The following is a 27,704-nucleotide window of genomic DNA, read 5'->3' as shown; positions in this document are numbered from 1 at the left end:
TCTGGCTCGAAAATCAGATACTGAGGTAGGCTGATCTTTTTCTCATCACAAAGATCAAAGGCTCGAACCATATCACTTACATTATCAGTCACTTTGGGGCGCTCAGTTACCCTAGTAATAGAGGCGTCAGCCCACAAAATCTTCTTTGCTTCAATTAACATATCTCCTTTGAAAAAATCGCAAGCAATTTTTACAATATTATCAGCTGAACAACCTGCATTTCTAGCCCGTGAAATGAAATTCAACACGGGATTCAAGACAAGTCTTTCACCTGGCATCATCCGGTAAAATGATCAAATTTCATCAAAATTCGTGGGCGGGGCCACAATAGTTGTCAGTAAAAGCAATAGCAAATCAGGTAGCAATACTCACAAGATATATATTCAGAAGTTGCGTACACAATTTTAATTATCCAAAATCCAATTATTCAAAGCAAATTGTTCACAGCACGTTACACAACTTAAATAGTTGCGTACACGATTTTAATTATCCAATTATCAAAAGCAAATTGTTCACAGCACTATATAGCATTGTACACAATTTCAATAGTTGCGCAATGAAATAAATATCCAAACAATAATCCTCTGTAAGTTAACCAACCAATATAAACTGGTTTTCATCCATATAGGTATATATGATAGGATATCGGAATGGAAATTCAAACTCTGATCAAAAGTGATAGGCTTTTAAATAGGCTTTTAAAGTGTACTCATTTATTTGTAAAACTTAATGATTGCTCGTCCTCAATTTTTATTTGCTGCTACTATATCGCCTATTACGTAACGCTCCATAACGGATAAAGATTTGCTTCTTTAGATTACATTACGCAGCAAAACGTTTTAAGTTACGCAAGTGTGCAAGGTTTTACATTGTTGTGTAAAGTACCATAAGGTATTGCTAATTCCCTTTATAATCAAAAAGTTTTGCCGCGAGTCGTTCTAAGGGTAAATATTTAAATTGACACTTCATCATATATATATAAAGACTAGACTAAGAGTGAATTTTAGTAAGTGAGCCGTTAATATTTTTTCATTAATACTTAAAAAAGCTTTTAATTTTTTCCAGGCAAAACCTAACTTAAGTCTGGCTATATCACCTAGACGAAAGATCTCTCCCAAAATTTCAAGTAATTACTTAAAAAATGTTTTTCTTCCTGGGGTTACAAGCTAGGATCGATTTTAATTCGGAATTTGGGATAGCAAAAAGTTCGTTCATCAGGGCTGTTAGATTCAGCTGTTGATGAAACGATATGGTTCAATTTTTTTGTTCATTTGAAGACTGGGTTAAACTTAGACTCTCAAAGAATAAAGGATAGTTCTCTTTCAATACTGTTTCACAAAAAAAGCGAAATATGCCAAAGACCAAACACATTTCATTTACTTTTCCGATATTTCATTTAGTCCTTTTTGCTAGGAAAATCTAACGCGTTAGATATAACTAGTTTTAACGTAGATAACTTATGTATTTATATGTATATAGACAATAAATTATCTATATAAGATAACTTATGCATAATGTATATGTGTTCGAAATATCCAGTTAAAAATTTTATATCTTTACTGTTGATTAAAAGGTTTTATCCCTATTTTGAACTGTTATAATAACTAGTTTGAACCGGAATTTTACCATATTGTATCTAAACCTAGCGTTTACGCTTCTGTTACAGGGGAGGGGGTTAATGTGATTTGATTAACATTATAATTTTAGTCAAGTTTAGTCTTTGTTAGAAAAGCTGCAAGAATTCTTGGGGGGAGGGTTTTAAATCGTTAATTTTTAAGTTAGCCCGAGCTCAAAAGTGCCACCCTCAATAAGTAAATGTCTAAATCGGTCATTAAGATAAGTAAGCTCTCAAGACGAGATAAGTTTAATGCCCTTTTCTTCTTTTTTTTTTACAGGTGGATCATTATTGGTGAACCAGGACAAGTATTGCGACTACAATTCAATTTGATGGATATAGAAGAATCTCAAAATGGAACTTGTCATTATGATTACATTGAGGTACGTATGACTAGGATATCTAAGTTTCTTGGAACTACACTCACTTCAAGGGTAAAAATTTGAAGCTTTCAATGCCCAAACTACAACATTCTCACTATTTTCTAATTGGTCGAATTTTTATTAGTCAGACTCAAGTTTTCTTTGCTGGATTCTTGGAAAATAGTTCATTCTGACAACACTGCTTTTAGCTTTTAAAGTCATTTAGTAAATAAATGTACATGCAGCAGAGGTTAGTTTATGACGGCCACGTATATATTCTCTATAAAATTGTTTAAGGGGTAAACTTTGAGTTGTAAGGGCTGTTAAATTTAATTTTTCAAAAGCATATTCACCCCCTATTAAACTTTTTTAGATAAACTACCTCGCCCTAACATTTTCCCTTTCCATGCCAGAGTTGAATTCATCTTGAAAAGTCTGAACCGGTGTGTTTTAAGAGTAAAATTTGCAGGTTCTCTGCAGAGGAAAGGAAATGTTTCAGAATAAACAAGGCGAATTCATTGACAAATAATTCGAATGGTTCAAAAAATAAGCTTTTTACCTAATTCTGAAAATTGTGGCACATCTATGTTTCTAAAATGGTTTCTGATATGTTTCTAAAATTATTCCTTTAAATCAGAAAGTTTTTGTAGGCCTACAGCTGTGTGTATAAAATGATTGTGAATGTTTCTAGAATTATTCCTGATATATTAATAAATATAAAACGAAATCTAAAATGATTTCCGATATGTTTCTAAAATTATTCCTGATAAATCAGAAAGTTTTGGAAGGCTCTAAAAACACACAAGACAGAAAATCACTAAAAACACTAAAATCACAATATCACTAAAATCACAGAAAAACACTAAAAACACAGCTTGGAAGCTGTGTTTCTAAAATTATTTTAAATGTTTCTAGAATTATTCTTGATATATTAATAAATATAAAACGAAATCTAAAATGATTTCCGATATGTTTCCGATAGAATTATTCCTGATCTATTAATAAACACAAAATGAAATCTAAAATGATTTCTGGTAAATCAGAAAATTTTCGTACATCTGTGTTTTTAAAATAATTCTGAATGCTTATAAAATGATTTCCGTTGTGTTTCTAAGTCTTAGTTTCTTGAATGATTTCAAATGAATCAGAAAAATTTGGTACATCTATGTTTCTAAAATGGTTCAATTTTTAATGTAAATACTTTTTTTTATATTTTAAATATCAGTTGGCTCTTATATCTAGTGGAAAGTTAAGTTTTCCGATCTTATTGGCTGATTTTTTGGGGGGGTTTGGGATTTTGGCTTTCCTCCTCCCAATATTTCCAGGTTTTGTTATTTTCGTATGCAGTGGGGATATTTTTTGTAATCCACCTATTTTCGATTCTTTTTAAAGGTATGATCACCACCACCTCCTCTCTTAATCTTCATAAACCATGAACCACATCTGTTGTATTTTTAAGTCTTAGTTTTTTGAATGATTTCTGATGAATCAGAAATATTTGGTATATCTTTGTTTCTAAGGTGTTTCAATTTGTAATGTAATTTTTTTTATATTTTAAATATCAGTTGGCTCTTATATCTAGTTGAAAGTTAAGTTTTCCGATCTTATTTGCTGAATTTTGGGGTTTGGGGATTTTGACTTTCCTCCCTATATTTTGTTATTTTCGTATCCAGTGAGGACATTTTTATGTAATCCACCTATTTTCGATTCTTTTTGAAGGTGTGACCACCACCACCTCCCCTCTTAAACTTCATAAAACATGAACCACATCTAAATTTAAAAGTTGATAATATTACCTATGCTTACAATGGGTTTTATCCCTCTCCGATAGAGTAAAAAGAGAAGTATAGCACTAATTATTCATAAATGCCCATGAAGATAGTGAAAGTTACCGATTCATCTGCAATTTTCTTTTTTTTTAAGGTTAGAGATGGTATGGGTCCAACATCCTCTCTGATTGGTCAATATTGTGGTACTACTATTCCACCTGCTATGATTGCTTCGTCCAACTTTCTATTTATGAGGTTTATAAGTGATGGTACGACAAGTAGGCGAGGCTTCATCTCACAGATTTCAAACACACCACGTATGTATAAAACTCAGTCGTATCAGAAAATAGCAAATTTTCCTGGTGCCAATGACAAACTGATTCGGCTAGGAGAGCCTCAGCTCGTATGTCTGGTTGATACGGAACCCAAATTATTCAATGTAAATTTCGGCGTAAAAACCTATCTTAATATCTATCTAAAAAGTGTACCAATTGTACAATCTATAAAACGGGACTGAATATAAACTTTCAAAATAGATGGCATCCATTTCTATTTTCCATTTTTAATTCTCATATGTAGAAATATTTATTCAAAATATATTCAACTGATGACAATATACAAAGTAAGGGGTATTTGGTTCACCATTTCTATAAAGTAAATCTTGTATATTTATGTTTTGAATAAACATAAATAATGAAAAGGATAGATTTTACTAGCATATGAACAGGACATTCTTATATATTTGAAACACAGTTTTTCTGCCGATAAACCGAGTTTTTTTAATTTTAGTGTGCAAATAAAATAAATTAATTTTTATTTTTATTTAACTGAAGAGAAATACAGTTGATAAAACAATACTTGACCTCTCTCAGAATCTAGGTCAAGTCCTGACCCTGTTGCTTAAAAATATAGCCCGAAAAAGAGTCCTTGTTACCCCCGCATGCTACAATTTGAGAAAAACGCAAATCAATCAATCTATTTATTTTACATAAAAAAAGTATGAAAATACATTGAAATTCCCAGATGTGATGCTGAAAAATCTCTAGTAGGATTTATTGTATCCTACAAAAACGAGTTTCAATCTACTTGCTGCTGGTGACCTGACCCATTATCACCAAGAGGAAGTGAAAGAATCCCTAGAGAAACTATTACTACGAGTTATAATTTTCCGCAAAACAAACCTTTTGAGAACTAGGCGTTAGGATATTTCCTAATGGATTGAGGGTCCCTCGGAATACATAAGTATCGATACCAAAGTTTTTGACAGCATAAGATCAAATAGCAATACATTATATCTTTCATATAGCTCCAAGCTCTGAGACCGAAGCTCAAGAACTACGGTCGAGAAACTTAAGTTGAATAGCTTATTTGAATGGATTAGAATTTAATTTACAGGCTTCATTTTTAACAAAAGTGTCTATAATATAATTCAGAAATTCTGATGGAACAGTTTGATGAAACTTAGACTGTTCCAGAGAAATATTTTGTCCGTTCTGAGCTACTCTATGGAATGCCTCAAGGTAAACGCGGAACAGTATAAACGTCTTACTGCCTTCGAAAACAACTCTCTTTGCCAGATCCTAAGGATCTGCTGGAAAGATCATGTAAGCAACGACGAGATCTTTACCCACACATGCCAACCAGACATCGCCTCCGTTGTGAGGTAACGAAGATGGCTTTATCTTGAACACAATCTCTGTACGGTTGATCATAGACCTCTTAAAATGCTCCTCCACAGGCAGCCGGAAGGCATCCGAAACTTAGGAAGACCAACCAACACGCTTTGTAGAACATACAAACCTGACATAAGAGCCCTCCAGACAAGTCTCATTCCAGATTGGAGGATATCTACACAGCGGTTAAATTAACCGAAGATTGGAGGCTTCTCACTGACGCCCTTTGTGCCTCTGGAGGCCCTGGAGGAACTAAGGTCTAAAGGTAGGGATTCAGAAATGGAACCTGCTGCTCACTCAGTCCTAAGTAATGCAGATGCAAAACCAGTCCCATGAAAACAGATGCTAAACAAGAAGGTTGTTTTTTGCAATTTGCTCTTATTGTGATCAAATGGATTTCTTTTTTTCCTTTTTCTATTATAGAGAAAAAATTGAACATGTTCTTTTTTTTTTACAAGGCTGGTGTCTTCTATCTTTTTTGTTAAAGATCATCGCCAATTTCATATTTTTTCAAACCTAATTTTCTTTCTAACATTGTGTTCTTTCTGTTTAAAAACTATCAAACTTGTTGGAATTTTTTTCGCAAGCATTGTTCATATAGAAGAATGAAAACAAAAATAAAATATGGGTCTCAGATTGTGTAAAATCGAAAAAAGAATGCTTATTACGAGTAGTTAAGACATAACGGCTACCCCGCAAAGTTGAGCATTAATTTGCTAAGCCGCTTACGCGTCAAAAGGGCTAAGCGACATTCTTTTTCCAAACTCGTCAGGAAATAAAAAAAAATATTACAATTTTAACTCAAGAAACCTAGCAAGATGCCCTTCAACACCCAATATAAGCTTAAATGAAAAAAAATCGATAAATTGTATAATATCATATCTGTATTTACAGCTTCATGTGGCTCAGCTCTACCGTTGATTGCTACAAATCAGACGCAAGAGCTTGCATCTCCGAACTACCCCAATCCTTATGGCTCAAATTTAAGATGCCGATATATTATTGACACTGGAGATGAAAACTCAGCACGAAAGATTAGTCTGCGAGTGCTGGATATGAACTTGGAATCTGATTGCTCTAAGGATCGGCTTGAAGCTGAAGATCTGTCATCAGTAATTTTAATTCATATTATTTGAAGTTTTTTTAGATTGGCTTTTAACATGAATTTATAATCTGATTGCTTTAAAAATTCAATTGAAGTTTGAGACCTATCATCAGTAATTTCATTTTTTTAAGACTTGAAGTTTTCTTTTCTTGGTTTCGATATAAACTTAAAAATTGACCACTCTTAGAGTCTGGTTGAAGTTGTAGACTCGGTGTCACTAATTTAATTTTGAGAAATAATTTAATTTTTGGGGGAGGTAGGCTTTATCTGGAACTTAGAACCTGACACCTTTAAGAATTAGGACTAGGCTGAATACTTATCACCACTAATTTGAATTTTGATATTACTAAAAATATTTCTCGTTATGGTTTGCCTTGAAATTAAAATATGACTGCTCTTAGGACCAATACGAAGCTCAAAGTGAACTACTAGTAATACTAATTTTAATTTTGCTTTTCATCTGCTTTGGCTTCGACTTGAACTTAAAATTTTATTGTTCTCAGAATCAGGCTAAACCTGAAAACATCTCCTGAATAGTGTTAGCACAGTTACAATATGACTTGTTATAATATGAACTAATTGTAATATGACCAGTTACAATATGAATTAGTTACAATATGACTTGTTAGGTGTTTGTCTAGTTAGGCTTTGACTTGTAATATGACTGAAACGTCTATAGTTAAGGTCTATGAAGTTCAAGGTCTATTGTTAGTAATTCTAATTTTGATATTACTTGTTTTTTCCACTTTGGCTTTAACTTGAACTTTGAATCTTACTGGTTAAAGAATCAGACTAAAGCTGCTCAAAGTTATAAAACATTATAAAAAAGATTCATTTCATTTAAAGTAAGTTAAAAGTGATTAGGCGTCATGTAACTATAAATCTAAGTTGGATATTTGAATCAAAGCCAGGTTCGGTTTCATCGATCGAAAAAATAGCATCATGCTTGTAACTATTTATTAAATTCTACACTGCAATCTACTTTTGTAATTCTACACCTTTCACTATGCTGTACACTCCAGAACACTATTTTTAAAGAATTTTATTTTGTTTTACCTATATGAATATCTTTTTTACCTTATGAATATCTTCTTGATTTTTAAGAGTGCGTCTGCTACAGTTGAACGATTTTTATTCAAATAACATACAATAACGGATAAGATATCTCGAAAAAACTGTATTTTTTTTTCTATGATTCACCTTTTAAGATATATTTATCTTAGGGCTATGATGGTGCTAATTTGACACTGTGGGACATTGTTTTGAATGGAGATGGGGCGCGCACAGTTCAAGTAGGCCCCCACCAAGTCGTATTACAGCACGACTTTGGTCGGAAGATATCAATATGTGGCTCTTCAATTCCACATGATATATTCTCATCAGGAAGGTCATTATCTCTAACTTTTGTAACTGATGAGGCTGGTGCAGGAAGAGGATTTAAACTTCTCTATGGTTTGTCAAGTAAGTTTTTTGCTCTGAAGTTTTTTGCTCTAAAGATCGATTTATAAGATCTGAGAAATCCTCATATGCCTCATTGTCATTGCCTCAATGCCCGAATATAAAACGACAGGAGGCTACCAGCATTTTCAATGTAACGCAAGTAATATCAAACTGCCATAGTTGAGAGCTTTTTTTTCATTTAATGTGTTTCGATTTGAGTGAACGTTGATCTCTTCTAAAAGGAAAATCTATCTTAGCTTTGGTGCACCAAGTCTCACTTTTGATTTCGATTAGGGCATGGCTTTGATTATCAGATCTATTCTATCAGTACCGAGTACCCTAAAATATCTCTTAGAAGTCTCTAGCTTATAATACTACCTAAATATAATGCTCAGTCGTTGATGACTCGAACACTTTCAGGAAGTGTAAACTCAATTGAATTAAGACTGTTCGAACTGGAGAAGTCTGTTACCGTATCGGTCAAAGAAGTAAATATTCTGATATTCTGAAGCCCTCCTATTTAGCTCATAATTTTCCAAATACTTTCAAACAAAATTTTAAATAGCTATTTTGTTCAGCATAGCTGAACGGTTTTTTAACTGTATCCCTAAGGCTATTGAGTAGGTCAAACCCTCGCAGTAAGTTTTTTTCCATAGTTTTTTTTATAACTTTTTTTCTATATTTTTTTTTACTGTAAGTTTCTGTATTCTACAACTATTCATTGCAGATTGGCCAAATAATTTTTTTGTTGGCCTTGCAAAATTCCAACCAAAAGTAAGCAATTATTCTTAAGTCACTTAACCTTAGAATCCAATATCTTAATAATAAATATCCCAGACTTGTTTTGTTTTAACAATGGACAGAAAGTCAATGCTAACAAATACTAACAAAAAACAATTGTAACATGAATACTGTTAAATACAAAAAAACTAGTTTTTTCGACCGAAAGTAAGGATCAACATTAAAGTTTAAAACGAATAGAAGTTATTCCGTACATGATGGGTGCTGCCCCCTCCTTGACTCCTCACTCAGTATAGTAAATTTTGTATTGCTTTAATAAAGCTTCTTATTCTAAAACAATAACCCTTGTGTTTCAGCAGCAGTTCTTGAAGAATTTTGACAAAAAGTCAAACTTTAGCGTGAAAAAAAAATGAAGAGGAGGAGGCAGGCCCCCTCACATGCCGTTCGTTTTAAGCTCTATTGTTACTCTTTGCTTTCATTTGATTAAATAAAAAAACAAGTTCTTTCAGCTGAAACTTTGGAGCAACATTAAAACTTAAAACGAACAGAAATCGGCCCACTCCTCAATGCCTCACTCTTTACGCTAAAGTTTAACTTTTTGCTCCAGTTATTAAAACATGACTCCTGAAACACAAGGGTCGTTTAATTAAAATAGGAAGTTTTTTTTAATAATTCTAAAAAAAAACTTCAGCGCATAGAGTGAGATGTTGAGGAGGAGGTAACCCTCCTCATATATGTAAAAATTTCTGTTCGATTTAATTGTTATTGTTGGTCCTTACTTTCAGTTGAAAAAACTTGTTTTTTGAATTTAATTCCTGACCGTTTTTCAAATCATGTCCAGGCCTAACCAAGATATGATACGGGGTACCGGCCCCATAAAACCACATTTTCTTGCTGTTAAATTGTATATATATATATATATATATATATATATATATATATATATATATATATATATATATATATATATCAATAATGGTAACTTGATTGGTAGCGCCCTGTTTTTCAGTTTGTCTGCTTAATAATTGAAACATTGGATTGTAATTAAATTTTTGGACGAAATTTGAAAATTTTTCAAATTTTGATGAAGATTGGGCATTAAAATATTTTGAAGCATCTCCCCCCTCCTCCTACAAATAATAGCTGATGCTTACTTACCCATCTACACATCCCTGTAATTAATGAAAGATGGAGTAAATCAGTTGAATCAAACGAAGCGGTAAAACAAACGCCAAAGACATTTTTCTGCTGTAAGAAGGGAGGTATTACCTTGCAGCACCATTATTTAGGCTTTTTTAAATGAAGAGTGAGAGGTTAACTCCTACCCTCCCTCCACATACCCCTTTCTGTATTTATGTTTTGACAATTTGGGCACTAAAATGCGCTCTTTTAGGCATCTGCTCCCAACCCCTGCTATACAAAGACCCACCATCCTCCATCATAGTTGATGTGCCATTATACATAGGCTAATTAAATATAATTTTGTGAAAAATAAAATGAATCAACTTAGTTAAATCAAGGAATATGATAAATATCCATAATAACCATTTGTCTTTTATGGATTACGTGAAATTTCAGGAACGAATGCGCCAACACGCGGTATTACTTCCTCTGCAACTGGGAAGCTCAATATATAGAGTCTTGATACTTTTTAATCAGTTGGCAATCTCAGATTTTTCAATCGATAGCAAATAGGTCCTCTGTGGCAAAATGGTAGTTAGCTGCTACAAAATGGTAGAAAAAGGCATTTTCCCGTGGTACATTCTTTTTGTCACTTAAGAAATTTGCTGGAGTATTTGACTTTCGTTCGAATGAGCCCTATCTTAATCCTATAGGACCGTCGACTGGATATCATCCCCCCACCCTGAAAAAAAAAACAATTACAAATAAACATGGATTCGTGATCTTTCTTCTGGGGTAAAAAAAATGTGAAATTCTTCATTTTTTTAATAGAACCTTCAAACCTCTACGTTAGGATTCTCTAAGTTGCTTAATATAAGTGTGGGATTTTCAGTATGATAGCTTGCCGTTTTGGGGGTGTTTTCCCCTTTTTCAAAAATTAGGTAAAGTTTCTCTCGCCATCAGCTTCTGATGGATAACATTAGACTTATTGAATTATATATATCTTGAATCATCATAAAAATTGAATTCTTTTGATCTATCTATTGTTATCAAAATTCCATGTTTTTTTTAGAGTTTCGGTTACTATTGGCCCGAGTCGCTCCTCACTGTGTGATCTATTGCTCAGATATTTTTTTTTATTCTCTACTCTTCACGTCCATAATAAAATGTCTGTCTCATGGCTGACGTCTTTTATTCATTCTAATAAACATAGCCTTTTCTGCGTTTTTTAATTTTTCGTTTTTTACGCTGTAGGTGTCGCTCATCGTGTGCGTCCATGTTAAAACTAAGCACTGCACTGTTTAGCTCTCCTGGACATACATACATTTTTAACTTATTTTCTATCAAAAGCGCTTTATTCATTACTCCAGAATTGTGTCTAAAAAAATAAAATAAATAAATAAATCAAAGCTGATAGGACATAATCTTTGCCCTTTTCCGTGTAGTGCATGTGACGGTAGCACCAAAAGGGAAAAAGAGAGATTAGTTTCCTTATAGTTTCGTGGTTTTAAGTGTGTTTAATTTCATTGGTTTATGACTGTGACATATTCTAGTATCCTAATCACGTCATTTCTTGAGCGTCTATCAGAAAAGGATGCAAAAATATCCCCATTTTTTAAGCCTAATTAGCTTTTCTGTGCTAAGGTAAAGTTTTAAGCCAGTAATAAGAATGAAAACTTTTTTGTCACACAATTCTTTACATATAGTTTCTAGGTTTTTCTGGGCTAATATATCGGAAAAAACATATTTATTTTTTAGACTATCAATAGAGTATGGTATTTCCAATACCATATATTTAATATCAATGGTATTTAACTTTGGATAAATATGGTATTTAGATATTAAAAAAAATGATAAATATTTTAAGTTTTCAAAATAAAAAAGAAAATATTTTAAAATATTTAAATATTTAAAATCTGTATATGATAAATAAAGTTTAAAAATAAATATTCTTTATTTGTAAAATATCTACAAAAACATAATTAAGCGTCGACACTATTTGAACTCCGAGTTTCTAAATGTTGCCGTTCAGCTTCTCCATCTAGAATCAGTTTGTGTTTTTATACCATTTTTAGATATTTGTTGACTTTGTTTTCAGTAAAGTACTTTATTTCAATTGGAATTCTTGTGTCTTACAGCATGTAATCGTACGTATTATGGACCCCAAGGAGGAATTGTTGGGTCAAACTGGCCGCAAGCAATACCTTTTTACGAAAGATGTCAAATGCATATTGAGAGTGAGCAGAATTCAACCATATCCATTTATTTTAACTACCTGAGACTAAAAAAATCAAGAAACTGTACTGAGTCTTATTTGAGGGTGAGTACGTTAACTGAAATCTTTTCAAAAAGCGCAAAAAATCAAGAAACTGTACCGAGTCTTATTTGAGGGTAAGTACGCTGAAATCTTTTCAAAAAGTGCAAAAAGAAATCTAAAACCAAAAGTAATCGTGGATAATCATATTCAAATTCACTGTTAGTTCTGACGCGCAGAAAAAGTTACTCCGTGCATTTAATTAAAACGAACAGTTTTTTTTTTCAGCGAAAGTAAGAAACAAAATAAAGCCTTCTTTTTCTGTAAAAGCTAACCCCTTCCCAATCCTCCGCTCTTTACGCTAAAGTGTTATAGTGCTTTAAAAATATTTCTAATTCCAGCAAAACAGCCTTTGCGTTTCAGAGAACTGGACCAAAAAGCCAAACATTAGTGAGGAGCGTAAAGAGTGGGGGATCAAGGAGGGGGCAGCCCCCATATACGGGACAATTTCTGTTCTTTTTAAACTTTAATGTCACTCCTTACTTTCGTTTGAAAAAACTTGCTTTTTTATTTGATTTCTGATTATATTCAAATCATGCCTTAGTCTATCCAAGATACGATGCGGACTACCGACCCCGTAACCCACACTTCTTGCTGTAATATTGTATATACCAATACTTGTAAATTGATTGGTAGCGTCCAAGATTGGTAGAGTAAAAATTTACCTGAGGCTTAATACAGTTTCCTGACGCTTAATTTTTGTTATGTGGTAATAAGTGACTAAATCGATTGAATACATTTGTAAAATATGAATGAGAAAACTACCTAAGATGAAATTGAAAATGGGTACAATTCGTGAACGAATGAAAATTGTTGTGAAAGCGTTTCAATCTCGTCACTTTTCACTTTTCTCGTAAATGGAGCACATTTTTTCAAGCTCGTCACTTTTGTAGGGTAGCTTTAAACTTAAACAATTTTATATCTTTGAAATTACCATAAAAATCGCATTCTTTTAATGTATATGCTGCTATCAAATCTTTTTTGTGGGTACTGTAAGCATGAATCGATCCTTATTTATTTTTTGCTGACATATAAGTGTTAAAAATATAAAATCTAGTTTTTCTGATTAAACGTTATAAAACAATTTCCAGTAATAATTTGCCTCCCCCTCCTGGAAATTCCCCTGATAACGCTCAAGAAACTCCTTCACCTCTCCACCTTTTGCGCCAGTAAGAAGAAAGCTATCACCCCGCAGCACCTGTAATAAGGTTTAATCCCAACGAAAGGAGACTAGACATTAATAACATTCTCCCCCCTCTATCTTCTATATTTGCCTGAACCACCATGGAAAGTTAGAAAATTTAGTGTCAGAAATGGTGATGCCAAATTATGCGTCACTGTACATAACTTTGCCAAATAACTAACATAATTTTATCAAAAATTATTTTATCAGACATTAAGTGATTCAACAGTACATACAACAGTGATACAACAGTAACCCAACAGTTCATTATTTTATCAGCACATAATTTTATCAAGCATCATGATAATCGACTTAGTTACCTGAAGCTTGAAAATAATTGTCTATACTAACCGCTTATTAATGTAACTTTTTGGGACTCTTTGGAAACGAATGTACCACTGTGGGGCATTTTGTCTCTAAAACCTTGTAGCTTAATTTATAGTTTGTCGATTATTTTAATCCGGTTGCCTATCTCAGAAAATTTTTATCTGGTGCAGCTTTGTCAAAATTTGGGTCAAAATTGTAGTTAGGTGCCACAAAATGGCAGAAAACCTCCTTTTTGACTGCTTAAAAAGGGTAATAGAACTTTTAATTTCCATTCGAATTATGATAATTGAATAATTTTGAATAATAATCGAATGAAAATCTCAAAAATTGAGGAGCTGATAGACCTCATATACGAAATAATTTAATTTCTGATTGTTTTATATCATACCTAGGCCTGTCCAAGATATAATAAGGGATTCTATCCCCCATAAATCCCCTCTGCTTGCTGTTACATTGTGTATATCAGTGCTTGTGAATTGATTGGTATTGTCCTAGATACGCAGTGGAAAAATTAGCTTGAGGATTCATGCAATTTCTCTGGCACTCACTTTTTTTTATGTAATAACAAGGGAATAAAGTAATTGAACACATTTGGAAATATGAAGTGGGGACTATGGGGTTGACATCCCCCATCTTATCTTGAATAGGCCTGGGTATGGTATGAAAAGTAATCAGAAGCTAAAATAAAAAAAACACAGTTTTTCAACTGAAAGTAAGAAGTGACATTAAAATTTAATACGAAGAGAAAATATTCCGAATATGGAGGCTTCACCCTAATCAATCTTTGTGTCTCCCAAACTCCTATATTCTGACAAATTATTTTTTAAGTGTATTTTCATTCAAGTGTATTTAAAAGTGTTCTCTTTGGAAATTTTTATTAAACAATCGAAAAAAATGTCAAACTTATATCCTAGACTTCCGACGTTAATTCAAGAAAGTTTAGGCCTCAGTTCAATGAAAATACCACCCCCCCCCAAAAAAAACAACAAACTATTTGTCATAGTTTCGGGGGGATAAAGAGAGGAAGATTGAAGAGGGGAATGTGTTGTGATATACATTATTTTGAAAACCAACCCCCAACCTCATGAATAAGCTTTTTTTTCAATTTATGATATTACCAAAAGATGAAATTTTTAATGAAAATAGCCTCCCTTAAAAGTATTTGTCCTAATCTAGGAGGGGGGCATAGAATATATAGGGCCATTACATAATTTAAGACGCTACTTTACGCTAATACACCAATAAGCACTTATAATTTGAGGTCATTCTTGCCAAGAAATTTCTTTGTTGAAGTATTTTCGGGAAAGATTTTATGAATTCATTTTTAAGCATGTATACGAGACGAAATTCATTTGATGACCTCATTTGGTCGTTTATGCTGTCAAAATTGGCATCCAAATCGTCAAGAGAGTAAATTTTGTAAAGTAGCTGTCATGTTGATTTTTTTCCTTCTTGAGATCAGTAGGCCAAGATTTTAAGTTTTGTACAGTGATATCAGTAAATATTAATTGGTGGTAAATATTTCAGTAATAACTGCAGTTAATTGCTGAAATAATAAAATACTAACGAAAAAATAAGTCACAATAGGTTTACATCCTAGATTTATTTTCCAGAGGGAGGGGGAAGGGGGTTATCAAACATGTGTAAGGGGAAGGTGTTCATCTCTGTTATGTCAAGGTCCATGAAATTCACATGTCCAGAGTGCAAACTTCGTGCCGCTGGTGGAATAGTACACTGTAGTCGGTGTGAACAGTGGTTATATCTGAAGTGTGCAGGTATGTCTACTGAAGAGAGAAATCAATTTGGTGAGTGGTTATATTTACACTGGCAGTGCCCTCGCTCTCTGAATAATGACCCTGAACCACCTTTAACACCACTTTCTCTACCCCCTGGCTCTAAGCCCCGACGTACACCCATGTCTGTCACACGGCACTGTCGCCCACACAAAATACAAAAGTTTACAGGGAACGAGATAAGGTAATCTTTTAAAGTACCGTAGCCTATCTTTTTAAACATATCTGCTAAAATTAGCCAATATGTGAGTTATATGGTTAAATTGTATTTTTGGGCTAACACTAATCTAGACGACATATTTCAGCACTTGACTAAACTGATAGCTGTAGGATTGCAAATTTTAGTGAAAACAGGAGAATATAAAATGACGGTCCTCAACGAAGAACTACAATAAAAGCCCTAGGGAAAGCCCCTCCTTGTCCTCGAGATAAGGAAAAGTTCCCCCGTTCTCTGAATGATGATCCTGAACCACTTTTAACACCACTTTCTCTACACTTTGGCTCTAAGCTCCACTGTACACCCAAGTCACAAAATCAACAACCCCAAAATCAGTTTTAAAAAATTAAGTCTCCCCTTGTGCTGACTTTGTTAGATATTATCAAACAGCTTGCTGATCTTCGAGTTAAATACAATTCACAATTAGAGAAGAATTTAGACCATGAAACAGCCAAAGAAGATTTCAGAAAGCAAGTTGACATATTTATTAATGACCAAAAAAAGGTTAACAATATTTTCCATGAACGCGATATGAAAATTTAAAAACTAAGTGAAGATATCAACTCCCATAACTCCCATTGCCTTAATATGGAAGATGAACTTTCTATTCTACAAAACAATCAAGTGATCCCTAAAATCAAAAATCACCAAATTACAAGAGGACTTAAAAAACAACGGAGCAATTATTACTACATTAGGGGATCAACTATCAAAGTTCAGTAACTCCAGCAATAATGTAAAATATCCCAAGAGAGCATTAAAATACTTATTTGTAGTATGACTACGGAGGACGTTCTTGAGGTCGTGAATGGTTCAGTGACTTCCGGTTTGTTACATAAATTATCAGGTGATAAATGAACCGAATGAAAGAAATAGCAAGGTTACTAAGGAGATCCTTACCAGACGATGATATTGTTATTATTTTCGAAAAAATTACGAAAGAGAAGGATAAAAGGAAAAGAAATGTAAAAATAAGAAAAAAGAAAAATGTGATCTGTAATCATTTTAATAGTGGTTTTATGCAAGTTTCTACATATTTGTCGCCATTTTATTTTGGGAATCTGTGTGTCTGATAAGTGTAGTTTTGATCATGTTGACCTGTGTTCTGTTTTATTTTGTATTGATAAGTCGTGTAATTTTGCTCGTACGTCATCAGGGGTAGAGGGTAGGTTTAAAACTCAACCTTTTTAAGGTGGCGCCGAAAGTATTCACGACCCCCTCCTCTCCTAGATTATGTTCCGTTCGTAATTCAGCCTTATCCCCCTCCATACCTGATGCAGAGCAGTATACCACAGGAATCTATCCCTCGAACCAATCTTCCACCCCAAGTACTTACGCGTGTCCAGTCAACCCAATCCCCAAAATCACTTATTCGGACCATCACCAAATCTCCCCCTCCCTTACTCATATTCATCCCAAAATTCACTTCCTTTCGACTCTGTTCCTCTCCGTGCATCCAAGAAGTTACCGACTGGTTCTGGACTCCACCCATTATTTGCCGAAACAAACCCGATCCCTCCCCTCTCAGACACCCTTCACCGTACTTTCCTCTGCCAATATCATCTTGCCTACCCCCCCCCCATATAAAGAACACTCCTAATTTGATTTATTCTCGGATCACCAGGAAACTTTTCTCCCGTCCCTTGCACTTTATCATCCCTGGCTACTCTACCAGTGTGACTGGTGCCCACATGCGAAAATTATCCTGTAATAAATAGTCCGCCCCAAAAATTATCTGCTCCTTCCCATTACCCATTTAAAGCTTCACTCTTAAAGTCTAACCACAGACCAGATAGTGCTTCACTAATTACTAATTACTAATAATTACTAATTACTAATTATTCAGGTAAAAGATTTAGTTTCCCCTCTTTAATACGAGAAAATTCCACAAAAGAGCAAAATTTTATCCGTGGCTCTCTCAATTTACCCTAATTTTTAAAAGTGAACCTCTTCCCCTCCCACTTCAAAACCGATTTAGTAGTCTATCGATCCAGGGTGGTGAGTTGGAGCCTTACGACAAACCTTCCTACAATACCCCGAATGATAGAATTTCACTTTTAGGGGATGTTCTCTCCACTCCCAGCATTAATTTTAATGTTTTCATTTCCCTGTTTTCCTCCTTACGAACGCCGAAAGTTTGAATTTCGAAAAGTTAGTTGAGTTAAAGCAACAGCAAAATTGAACCATATTGATATAATTGCAGTTACTGAGGTCCAGGCACAAAATTCAGATCTCCATTTAATGATTTCCGCAAAGGATTGTCAATCTCCTAACCTTATCCATGTGTCAAGACTAGGTGATTGCGATGAAATCATTTGGATATCTACTAAGCCCAAATGCCTACCGCGGCCTTACACTAATTTAATAATTTGCTCATTTTATTATTTACCCGGACAGAATGGTTGTTCTCGTCGTAATTTTCATGAAAGGGTACAAGCAAGTCTTAACTTTGTGACGATAAAGTTTCCAAATGCCGGCATCTTTATAGCAGGAGACGCAAATGAACTAAGTCTTAATTATCTGTGCAAAGACCAGAAGCTTAAGGAATTGTTGATTTTCCTTGGTGGAACCAGTTTGGATGTTATTTGTACCAACCTTGAAAACTTTTACAATATTACAACCACCCTTCCCCCCTCGGTGGTAGCTATCATTTCATGATACATTTGAAACCACCGCTAGGTTTTAAAACAAATTACTCCGTTTCTGAGTCTTCGTACCGGCCAATGAAAAATCAAGGTTTTTTTTATGTTGGATCATGGATTACGTCTGAGAGTTGGGATAATATTTTGTCGTGTGTAAATCTTAATTCAAAGGTTAGTTTGTTTCAAAGAAATTTAATGACAAATTACGAAAATTGTTTCCTAGAGGCTACCAAGAAGGTATATTCCTCAGATAAACCTTATATTAATGAAAATTTAAGAGGACTAATCCATTTGCAACTAAACCTTTTTCGCCTCGGAAATAAAAAAAGCCTTAACCCTCCGTAAAAAAATAAAGAAGGAAATACGTCGTGCTGCTTCTCTTTATGGTAAAAATAAATTAAATTACTTAAAACAGAGCAAACCTAAGCAATGGTTTAAGAAATTAAAAGAAATAGGGAGTCGCTCGTGCAAGAACCTTGATTTTCTTCTGGATGAACCGCGTGAACAGACAGCCAATGAGCTTAATAAACACTTAGCTAGCATTGTTACAAACGTTCTCTCCTCTTCCAAAAACCAACTAATCCCTGAAACTCCAAAAGATAAAATCCCGGAAATTTCAGTGATGCAAATAATAGACAAAATACAGAAACTAAAAAAAACTAGTATTTGTCCCATTGCTATCCCAAATGACCTAATACAAGTATTCCCTGATAAACTATGCATACCCCTTGCTATTATTTTTAATGATATTAGTAATTCTCGATGTTACTGGTTGTGCTGGACGCTAGGCTATGTTATTCAAATCCGAAAGAAGGGAGGCATGAACAATTTTACTGAAGTACGGCTAATCACCTTAGCCCCAGATTTACAAAAATGTACGAGAGTTCCATAGCTAATTGGTTAAAGGCAGAGATTCATGAACTTATTGACTTACAACAATCTGGAGACCTGAAGGAGACATCTACTTCACACTACCTCGTTAGTCTTCTTGACACCATTCTTAAAAATCTTAAAAACCCCGATTCTTGGTTTAATCTTTTATTAATTGATCTTCAAAATGCGTTCGACCAAATTGACCACAATATCCTTGTAAATAAACTGCTGATGGAGTTTCAGTTCAGTCCCTTTCTAGTTAAAACTATAGCCTCCTTTTTAACAACTTGTTCTCAAGTGCTTAAATGTGAAAATGTTTATTCCGACCCCCTTTCTATCTTTTGTGGGGTGCCCCATGGAACTCTGATGGGTCCAATTGTATTCCTTATAATGGTTAATAGCCTCATGACTGACCCCACAGGGCGATGGAAGTATGTGGACGACCTGTCTGCACTTTGCCGACTAAATATCAAAAGCTCAATTATGACATCATTTGACGATATCACTCAGGAGGCTTCTTTGTTGAAGATGAAAGTAAACCCTCATAAATCGTCAGCTATGACAGTAATTCTTTAAAATTATCCCCCACTTTAACAAACCTAATTCCTCCCAAAATGTCTGTCAGATGCATTAAACATACTTGGGCTGACAATTACTGCTGACTTGAAGTGGGATGCGCATGTTCAAAACATCCTCAAATAAGCTTTCTCTTCGATTTTCCTTCTAAAACTTTTCATAAGATTTGCTTGCTTCCCTAAGGACCTTCTCCAACTTTATTCTTTTATTCGGCCAATGCTCGATTTTGCTTGTCCAGTGTGGCATTTCGGTCTTTCTTCAGAGCATATCCATGTGATTGAAAATGCCCAAAAATGAACACTTAGAATCATAAATGGTGAAGGGAAGGCTCCATACAATTATCTACTAGGTAAGTTCAAGCTCACCACATTACTCGAGAGAAGAAACCTCCCATGCCTTTGTTTCGGTACCAAGACCCTATCTGATCCCCAATTACGTTCCATCATCCCCGAACCCTATTATCCCTCCCGCAATAGACCGTCCCGTTTCAAATCCCAATAAATTCCCCAAACTGACTTCCATTCCCGCTAAACATGAAAGATATTGCAAGAGTTTTGTTCCGAGTTTTGTTAAGCTGTATAATAACCAGGAAAAATAGTAATTAATTTTATTATTATCTATTTATTTTTTATTTTTGACTTTCTAACTAAGTGTTGACTATATATATACTGGTGCTTTATGGATTTTATGGATGTTATTATGGATTAAAAATACATTGAATTGGACTGAATAAGTAAATGATAAACTTTGAAAGTAGTTCGTAATTTCTTCGAGGGACATGAAAATACCAGTTTTTGCTTCTTTTACATACATTTACAAACTAAAACAAAATATAATATAATTGGAGCGGTTCATATTTTGTATCCCATATCCCTCTTAGACATGGTCCTGGTTCTAATTTATAAACAATCAATGATAGGCTCAATTACTCAGTATTGTAGCACCGATTAACAGAAATATTTACTTTTTTCAGTTTTATGATGGTGACTCACCAAATACGCCTCTACTTCGATCATTATGTGGTTTTGGAATACCAAATCCAATATTTTCAACAGGGAACCGAGTTTATATTGAGTTCTTAAATTCTAATATGCCCACACCTGGCTATGATATTACATATGCTTCGACTTCTCAAGGTAATCTTCTATCTATAAATTAAAATTGTTATGTTATATTAAGGTTATAGACGATACTTCTTTTGTAAAACTATAAAGGGAGGGAGATTTAGAAATTTTTATAAACCTTTTAAAAGAAATAAATTTTCGTTTCTTAGAACAAAAAAAATAAATCAATCGTGGGATATTGATGAAATCTGCTTAATTAGAATTTGACTGCACATTTGAATTTTGGGTGCAGCTTATAATTAAGCACTAATTATTCTATTAGAATTACATGTTTGTATATTTATTACAATTATAAATTTCAGGTAATTTACGCTTTGGATTAATAAATTGGTTAAATCTGATTGTTTTAGCAGGTATTTTACTACGGTTTTGAATTGTGCAATATAACAGGGCTATTTTATATTTCTTTTGATATTTAACCCATATTTCTCTCGTGATAGTTTTGGTTTTTCATAGCAATTAAGGTGAAAGAAATAGCTCAAAGACTTTTGTAAACAGTTAAAGAAAGAAGATTCCAAAAATGTCAATCCTTTTGCTTAACAAAACCTGTGTAAAAGGAAAGTAACATTGCTGATTTGTTGGAATTTTTGAGAGTTCAGGGTTCAAAAATAATGTTAAGATGACTAAATAGCACAGATTCGAAATAAATAAAGATAAAGAGGTGATGTTGGGTAGCGATAAGATTGATCAAATATGCTAGCTTCACTTGCCAGGACAGTATAATTAGTAAAGATGAGGGATGCTGCGAAGATGCTAAAAGCAGAATAGACAAGACTCGGGTTGTTTTTTCACAAATGAAAAAAACTTTGGAAGAATAGGAAGATAAATCTGCGGACCGGGATTTGAATATTGGAAAATGCAGTGACGATAGTGGTCAAGCACGGTTTTGAAACGTCGGTACTTCGAAGGATAGAGAAAGATTTTTCAGATGTTCTCCAGAAGAATTAGCTACGGATTGTTTTGGGTTTCCGTCTGACTGAATGTATCTGGGTCGCACTGGTAGCTAGTAAAATAGTAAGAGACGATCATGTACAATACTAAAAAATACAATAGCCCACAATCCCTGTATAGAAAACCCGTCCCTTGGCTTGAACAACGAAGGAAATATATTGGCTTGAAAATCAAGAAAAGTGGCTGCAACCACGATATTCTGCATATAAGGCATCTTTTTTTTTCTCCTCATATAGCTTGGTACTGAAACATCGTAGAGTTGTTTAATGACTCACTTTAAAGGACATTGACGTGGTTACAAAGTTTTTATAATTAAAAAAAAGTAGCTGAAATTTTTTACGAAAGCTGCATTTTTTTATAACACTGTAGTAGCTTATGTTATTATTTCAAGAATTTGTCACATCTACGTGCTTTTGTAATTAACAAAAAAAAAATTTGAATAATATCGAACAGTTCGTGGTAACGAAGTGTAGTAAGCAGTGACCTGGCTCAATAGTAACCGAAACTCTATAAAGCGGAATTTTGATACCAATAATTACATCAAACGAATCATATTTTTATGCTGATTTTAAATATGTAAGTTTCATCAAGTTTTGTCTAACCCATCAAAAGTTACGAGTCTGAGAAAATTTGCCTTATTTTACAAAACGGGGGAACACCCTTTAAAATTCATAGAATCTCAACGAAGATCGCACCATCAGATTCAGTGTGTCAGAGAATACTAATCTAGAAGTTTCAAGCTCTTATCGACAAAAATGTGGAATTTTGTATTTTTTGCCAGAAGACAGATCATGGATGCGTGTTTATTTGTTTTTTCCCAGGGGTGGTCGTATAGACCCAGTGGTCCTAGAATGCCGCAAGAGTGCTCGTTCTAACGGAAATTAAAAGTTCTAGTGCCCTTTTTAAGTGACCGAAAAAATTGGAGGGTACCTAGGCTCCCTCCCACGTACATTTTTCTCCAAAGTCACAAGATCAAAATTTTGAGATAGCCATTCTGTTCAGCTTAGTCTAAAACTTAATAACCATGTCTTTGGGGACAAGTTAATCTCTCACTGTCCCCGGGGGAGGGATTCAAGTTAAAAACTTTGACCATTGTTTACATATAGTAATGGTTAATATGAGGTGAAGAGACGTTTTCAGGAAAACTTTTTCGCGTTGGGTTGGGGGTGGTTTGGGGGGAAGGGTTACGTGGGAGGATCTTCGATGGAGGAATTTATCATGAGGGAAGAGAATTTCCATGAAGGGGTCGCAGAATTTTCCAGCATTTTTTAAAAAGAAAACAATAAGAAAACAAATATTTTTTTTTCAACCGGAAGTAATGAGCAGCATTAAAAATTAAAACGAACATGAAATATTACGTGTCTCCTCCACAACACCTTAAAAAACTTGAAACACAATAAAAAGAACTTATCTTTTTATTTAATGCTATAAAGGATCAATCTAGTTAGTCATAAATGGGAATATGTAAGTTTTGTCGGTACCATGGATGTAGAGATGGCAGAAAACTAGTAAAGAACAAACCATGTCACATATTGGACTTGGTTAGCTGCCTGATTCTTGAAGTTTGTCTCTTGCTATTCCAAATAAGAAAAAGCCATGGGGTTTTTTCCTGTTTGTGATTTTCTAATCAGTGTTGCAGCGGTAGCTAGCGAGAAGAAAAAGCCACAGGCTTTTTCCTGTTTGGATTTATAGTAAATCCAGATTGCTGAGGTAGCTAGTCCGGGTTGCAGCGGTAGATTGCAACCTAGTACGAGACGATCACGCCCCATAGTAAAAACTACATCCGGGTTGCAGGCGGTAGCTAGCAACCTAGTAAGAGACGATCACGTTCCATAATAAAAATGAAACAGCCCATTACTCCTAAAAATACATTTTAGGCAGTATTCATGGCTTAAAATTTGTTTCTATACCTCTTTCTAAGGCTCTTTTGAGCAGAAGATTGAGATGGCTAGGGCACGTTTTGTAGATGAAGAATGACATATAGCCAAAGATGGTCCTTTTACGCCGACTATCTAGGGCCAAACAAAAGATAGATTGACCCTAAATGGGGTTGGAAGAGATCATAAGAAAAGATTTATAAGTAGTTTGGTTCTTCATTGTAGGGTGTAAAGAGCGAAGCATTGAATAGATTGGGTTGAAGGAGGAGCGTGCGTAGATGTATTGGTTCCTGCCAACAAGATACCAAAGTCGAAATTATGAAAACCAAAGCAACATTGACAAAAATTGAATCACACACTCAGCAATTCAGATACTATATTTTTTATAAGCAACCGTTTATTTTATCAACCAACGATTTTTACAATATAAATAACCCTTGAGGCCCCACTGGCTGAATTTGACAATACGAGAAAACGTGGTACTACGGCCAAACCGAGGCTGTGAATTGCCACTTTTTTTTCATTGTCTTACGCTTCTTCGTATTGTTTCACATAAGAAATACCCTTGATTTGTGCACTAATTTATATAAATTAAAAGAATATATGAGATACTACCTATTATATAAAAATAGTCTCTAGTGTATGAGTTTTTCCAATGTAGGAACCAACACTCGGCAAGTCATATGCTTTATGCTTTTTTAATGTGCCTGTCAGCTGTTTTTTACCAAAACTATGCGCATGACACAAGAATAACAAAAACTTATTTCTATTTTACTCAAGCAATTGGTTAAATTGTGTCATTTAATGGTATTACTTTTCATTTTCTAATTTTGTAACTATTATGTTTCGTTTATTGGCTCAAAAAAAAAAAACAATGGCCAGCGTACATAGTTTTCACTATATAAGAAAAATTATTTCAGAAGTTTTTTTCAAACATTCATTTCTGCTAAAATAAAGGTTGGTTTTACAAAATTTGGCCTATTGGTTATTTCGACAATTTAACCCATGCGTGAAAAGAGCTTGAATTATCGATTTCACGATAGTCGTTGAGGTTGGTACGTATTGAGGAGGGGGCTAATGGGGGCTAAGCATGACTTTCATGCTTGAACTGTCAATGAAAAGAATTTGAGTCCGTGGATGATCTGAGGTTTTGAACTTAAGAATTTGAATCCGTAGTTTCTTGAATTCTCAATCTTGGGTAGTAAAATAGTTGGCAGAAGTCAAACCATCACATCTTCCCCCACCCCTAAAATGTATATCCGCATGGAGTTCTTTTTTAACCTTTACCAACATGAAAGGTAGGCATTTTTTTACAATTAAATCAGTCAAATAAAGCGAAACAATCAATAAATATTGACAAATGACTTACACAAAGTAATTAGATAAATTAAAGGACTCAAGGACCTTCCTTATCATACTAAATGTTCAGATTATTTTATTTGGTGCTAGTTGCCCATAAAGTAAAGTTTTATGCCAAGTAAGAAGTTGTTACAGTACCTTATTCTAAGTTTTTTTTTTTTTCATTGCAATCCTTATTCATCCTACACCTTTTGGTAAAAATATTACATTAATGTATATTTTCTACGTTTGCAGGAAAAGGTTGCATTGGCGTCTTAAATGTTTTTTTTGGGGGGGGTGGTTCTTTCCTATCCCTTTTAATAGAGTATTTTGTAATATTATGCCGAAATATCACGTCCAATAGAAATTTCCTCTTTTGCAGGAAGAGGCTGTGGTGGCACCTTATACAACACTTTCGGTTCCATAACTAGTCCTTTTTATCCGATGCCTTATAATGCCTTATAATTTTTTGGGGGGGTGGTTCTTTCCTATCCCTTTTAATAGAGTATTTTGTAATATTATGCCGAAATATCACGTCTAATAGAAATTTCCTTTTTTGCAGGAAGAGGCAGTGGTGGCACCTTATACAACGCTTTCGGTTCCATAACTAGTCCTTTTTATCTGATGCCCTATAATGCCTTATAATTTTTGGGGGGGTGGTTCTTTCCTATCCCTTTGAATAGAGTATTTTGTAATATTATGCCGAAATATCACGTCTAATAGAAATTTCCTTTTTTGCAGGAAGAGGCTGTGGTGGCACCTTATACAACACCTTCGGTTCCATAACTAGTCCTTGTTATCCGATGCCTTATAATGCCTTATAATTTTTTGGGGGGGTGGTTCTTTCCTATCCCTTTTAATAGAGTATTTTGTAATATTATGCCGAAATATCACGTCTATTAGAAATTTCCTTTTTTGCAGGAAGAGGTTGTGGTGGTACATTATACAACACCTTCGGTTCCATAACTAGTCCTTTTTATCCGATGCCTTCTAATGCCTCATCAGAATGTCAATGGGATGTTAGTGTGCCCCTTGGATACCATGTCAAGCTTTCATTTAGCAGTATGATTTGCTTTCTTTTTTTCTTTTTGTATTAGTTCGTTAACGTGTTTATAACTCACACAAACAAAAAGAACAAAAAGGCGGATTTACAATAACAGAAAAAAATATATATTCAACGTGAAGAATCTGAAAAGAAAATGCTGAGGGGGTAAATGTACATTAGCCACGCATCGTACGCATAAGCTAAAAGCAATTTGAGCCATTAGGAGTATCTGGAGCTGATTATCGTGGGGAAAAAAAAAACTAATTTGCCGGTTTGTTTGCTGACTTTCTTCACTCACAATGCTCAGTTGCTGCTCGATCCTATTGCTGTTAGAATGCTGTTAGGTCTGGTCCTGGCGTCAATCAGATGGCACATGAACTTCTAGTCTCAATTAATGAGACGAAGTATCTTTTAGGCAAACAGTTTTCACAGGATGTTTTCTGTTCCCATACCGCATCTCTAAGTTTGAAATTATATCGTCAACGCCCAAATTACTAATAAGAATTGGATTACTTTTTATTGAATCGTTTTTATCCAATCAAAGGAGATCAAAAAATAAATGTAAAAAATTTGAAACAATTTATCCGGGTTTTATTATAAAGTAATTGTCAAGATTGACAAAAATAAATATTACAGATAATGAAATATGATTTTATTTTAAAAAAGGGATAATTAATAATAACCCAAAAAAGAAAGAACTGTTTGCTTCGTTGCTAACAAACCTATAAAAACAAACCTCGTATTAAAGTGAGGATGACATCGAACAAAAAAAAAGTAGTATAATGAACGAATGAATAAATTTTATTCAATATTATATAGGTCAATGTGAACCTTAAAATCATTTACAAAAATAAGTACAACTTAACTATATTTGGTTTTGAATGAGTTAGAACTAATACATTCAAGTACAAGCCACAAAATTCGCTAAAATGACAATATGAGAACTGAGGAGCATTTTGGCCTCATGATTAGTGACTTGACGATTTTTCTTACACTTCCTTTGCTCGCTACAGACGGGGGCTTGGCTCTTTGGCCCTTAGAAAAGGTCCTCACTTCAATCAGGCGGCGCAAGGGTGTTCAGCCATAAATAATAAGAACTTGCATTGCTCGGGCCAACGGCCTATCAAGAGTTTTCTGTACTATCCAATCACTATAATAATAACGATTTATTTTAAACCCTCTTTACATACATAAAATGCACTTAGAGGAGTACAAAAACACAGAAAAATAAAATAAAAATGGAAACAATAAACTAGAAAAAACACAAAAACAAATAACATCTCAGCTATTTAAGCAACACAATTAAGCTATACAGTTAAGTGGAAAGTCGACAATATTTTCTCGACGCTTACGGAACTAGTCCACAAGCTGGTCCATTTTTGAAGAAATATAAAAAACGCCATATCTACTTGAAATATACCGGTTGCGAGTTCAAAGCGGCACCTGCAGAAGATATTTCCAAAAACGGAAGAATAGAAATCTAATTTTCATCTGCTCAGATATTGTAAAAAAGACTCCACAAAGGGACCAAGAAGAAGACATGAGGGGCGAAAAAAGCCTTGTAAAGTCTTCCCAGGGCTATTTTTTGAAACTGGCCTTTTATTCCAGCAAGCACTC

The 27,704-nt window shown here is 34.2% G+C and overlaps 1 protein-coding gene across 14 annotated transcripts in view; it reads left to right on the top strand.

The window, feature by feature from the left end:
- The window catches only part of LOC136038156 (cubilin-like), a 321,162-nt gene that overhangs the window by 289,708 nt on the left and 3,750 nt on the right, over window positions 1–27,704 (top strand). For 8 of the 14 annotated variants that reach the window (XM_065721206.1, XM_065721204.1, XM_065721202.1 and 5 more), the window contains 7 exons: window positions 1,896–1,998; window positions 3,901–4,063; window positions 6,314–6,531; window positions 7,748–7,985; window positions 11,966–12,147; window positions 20,726–20,888; window positions 25,964–26,104. In XM_065721206.1, coding sequence (XP_065577278.1) covers window positions 1,896–1,998; window positions 3,901–4,063; window positions 6,314–6,531; window positions 7,748–7,985; window positions 11,966–12,147; window positions 20,726–20,888; window positions 25,964–26,104 — 1,208 coding nt within the window. Of the gene's footprint in view, window positions 1–1,895; window positions 1,999–3,900; window positions 4,064–6,313; window positions 6,532–7,747; window positions 7,986–11,965; window positions 12,219–20,725; window positions 20,889–25,424; window positions 25,701–25,783; window positions 25,935–25,963; window positions 26,105–27,704 lie in introns of those variants that run through there. The other 6 variants (XM_065721208.1, XM_065721207.1, XM_065721209.1 and 3 more) reach the window with 6 other exon arrangements.

The sequence above is a fragment of the Artemia franciscana genome, chromosome 17, assembly GCF_032884065.1.
Source record: "Artemia franciscana chromosome 17, ASM3288406v1, whole genome shotgun sequence".
Lineage (NCBI taxonomy): Eukaryota > Metazoa > Arthropoda > Branchiopoda > Anostraca > Artemiidae > Artemia > Artemia franciscana.
The sequence above is the reverse complement of the archived record's forward strand: the minus strand, read 5'-3'. Positions and strand labels throughout refer to the sequence as shown.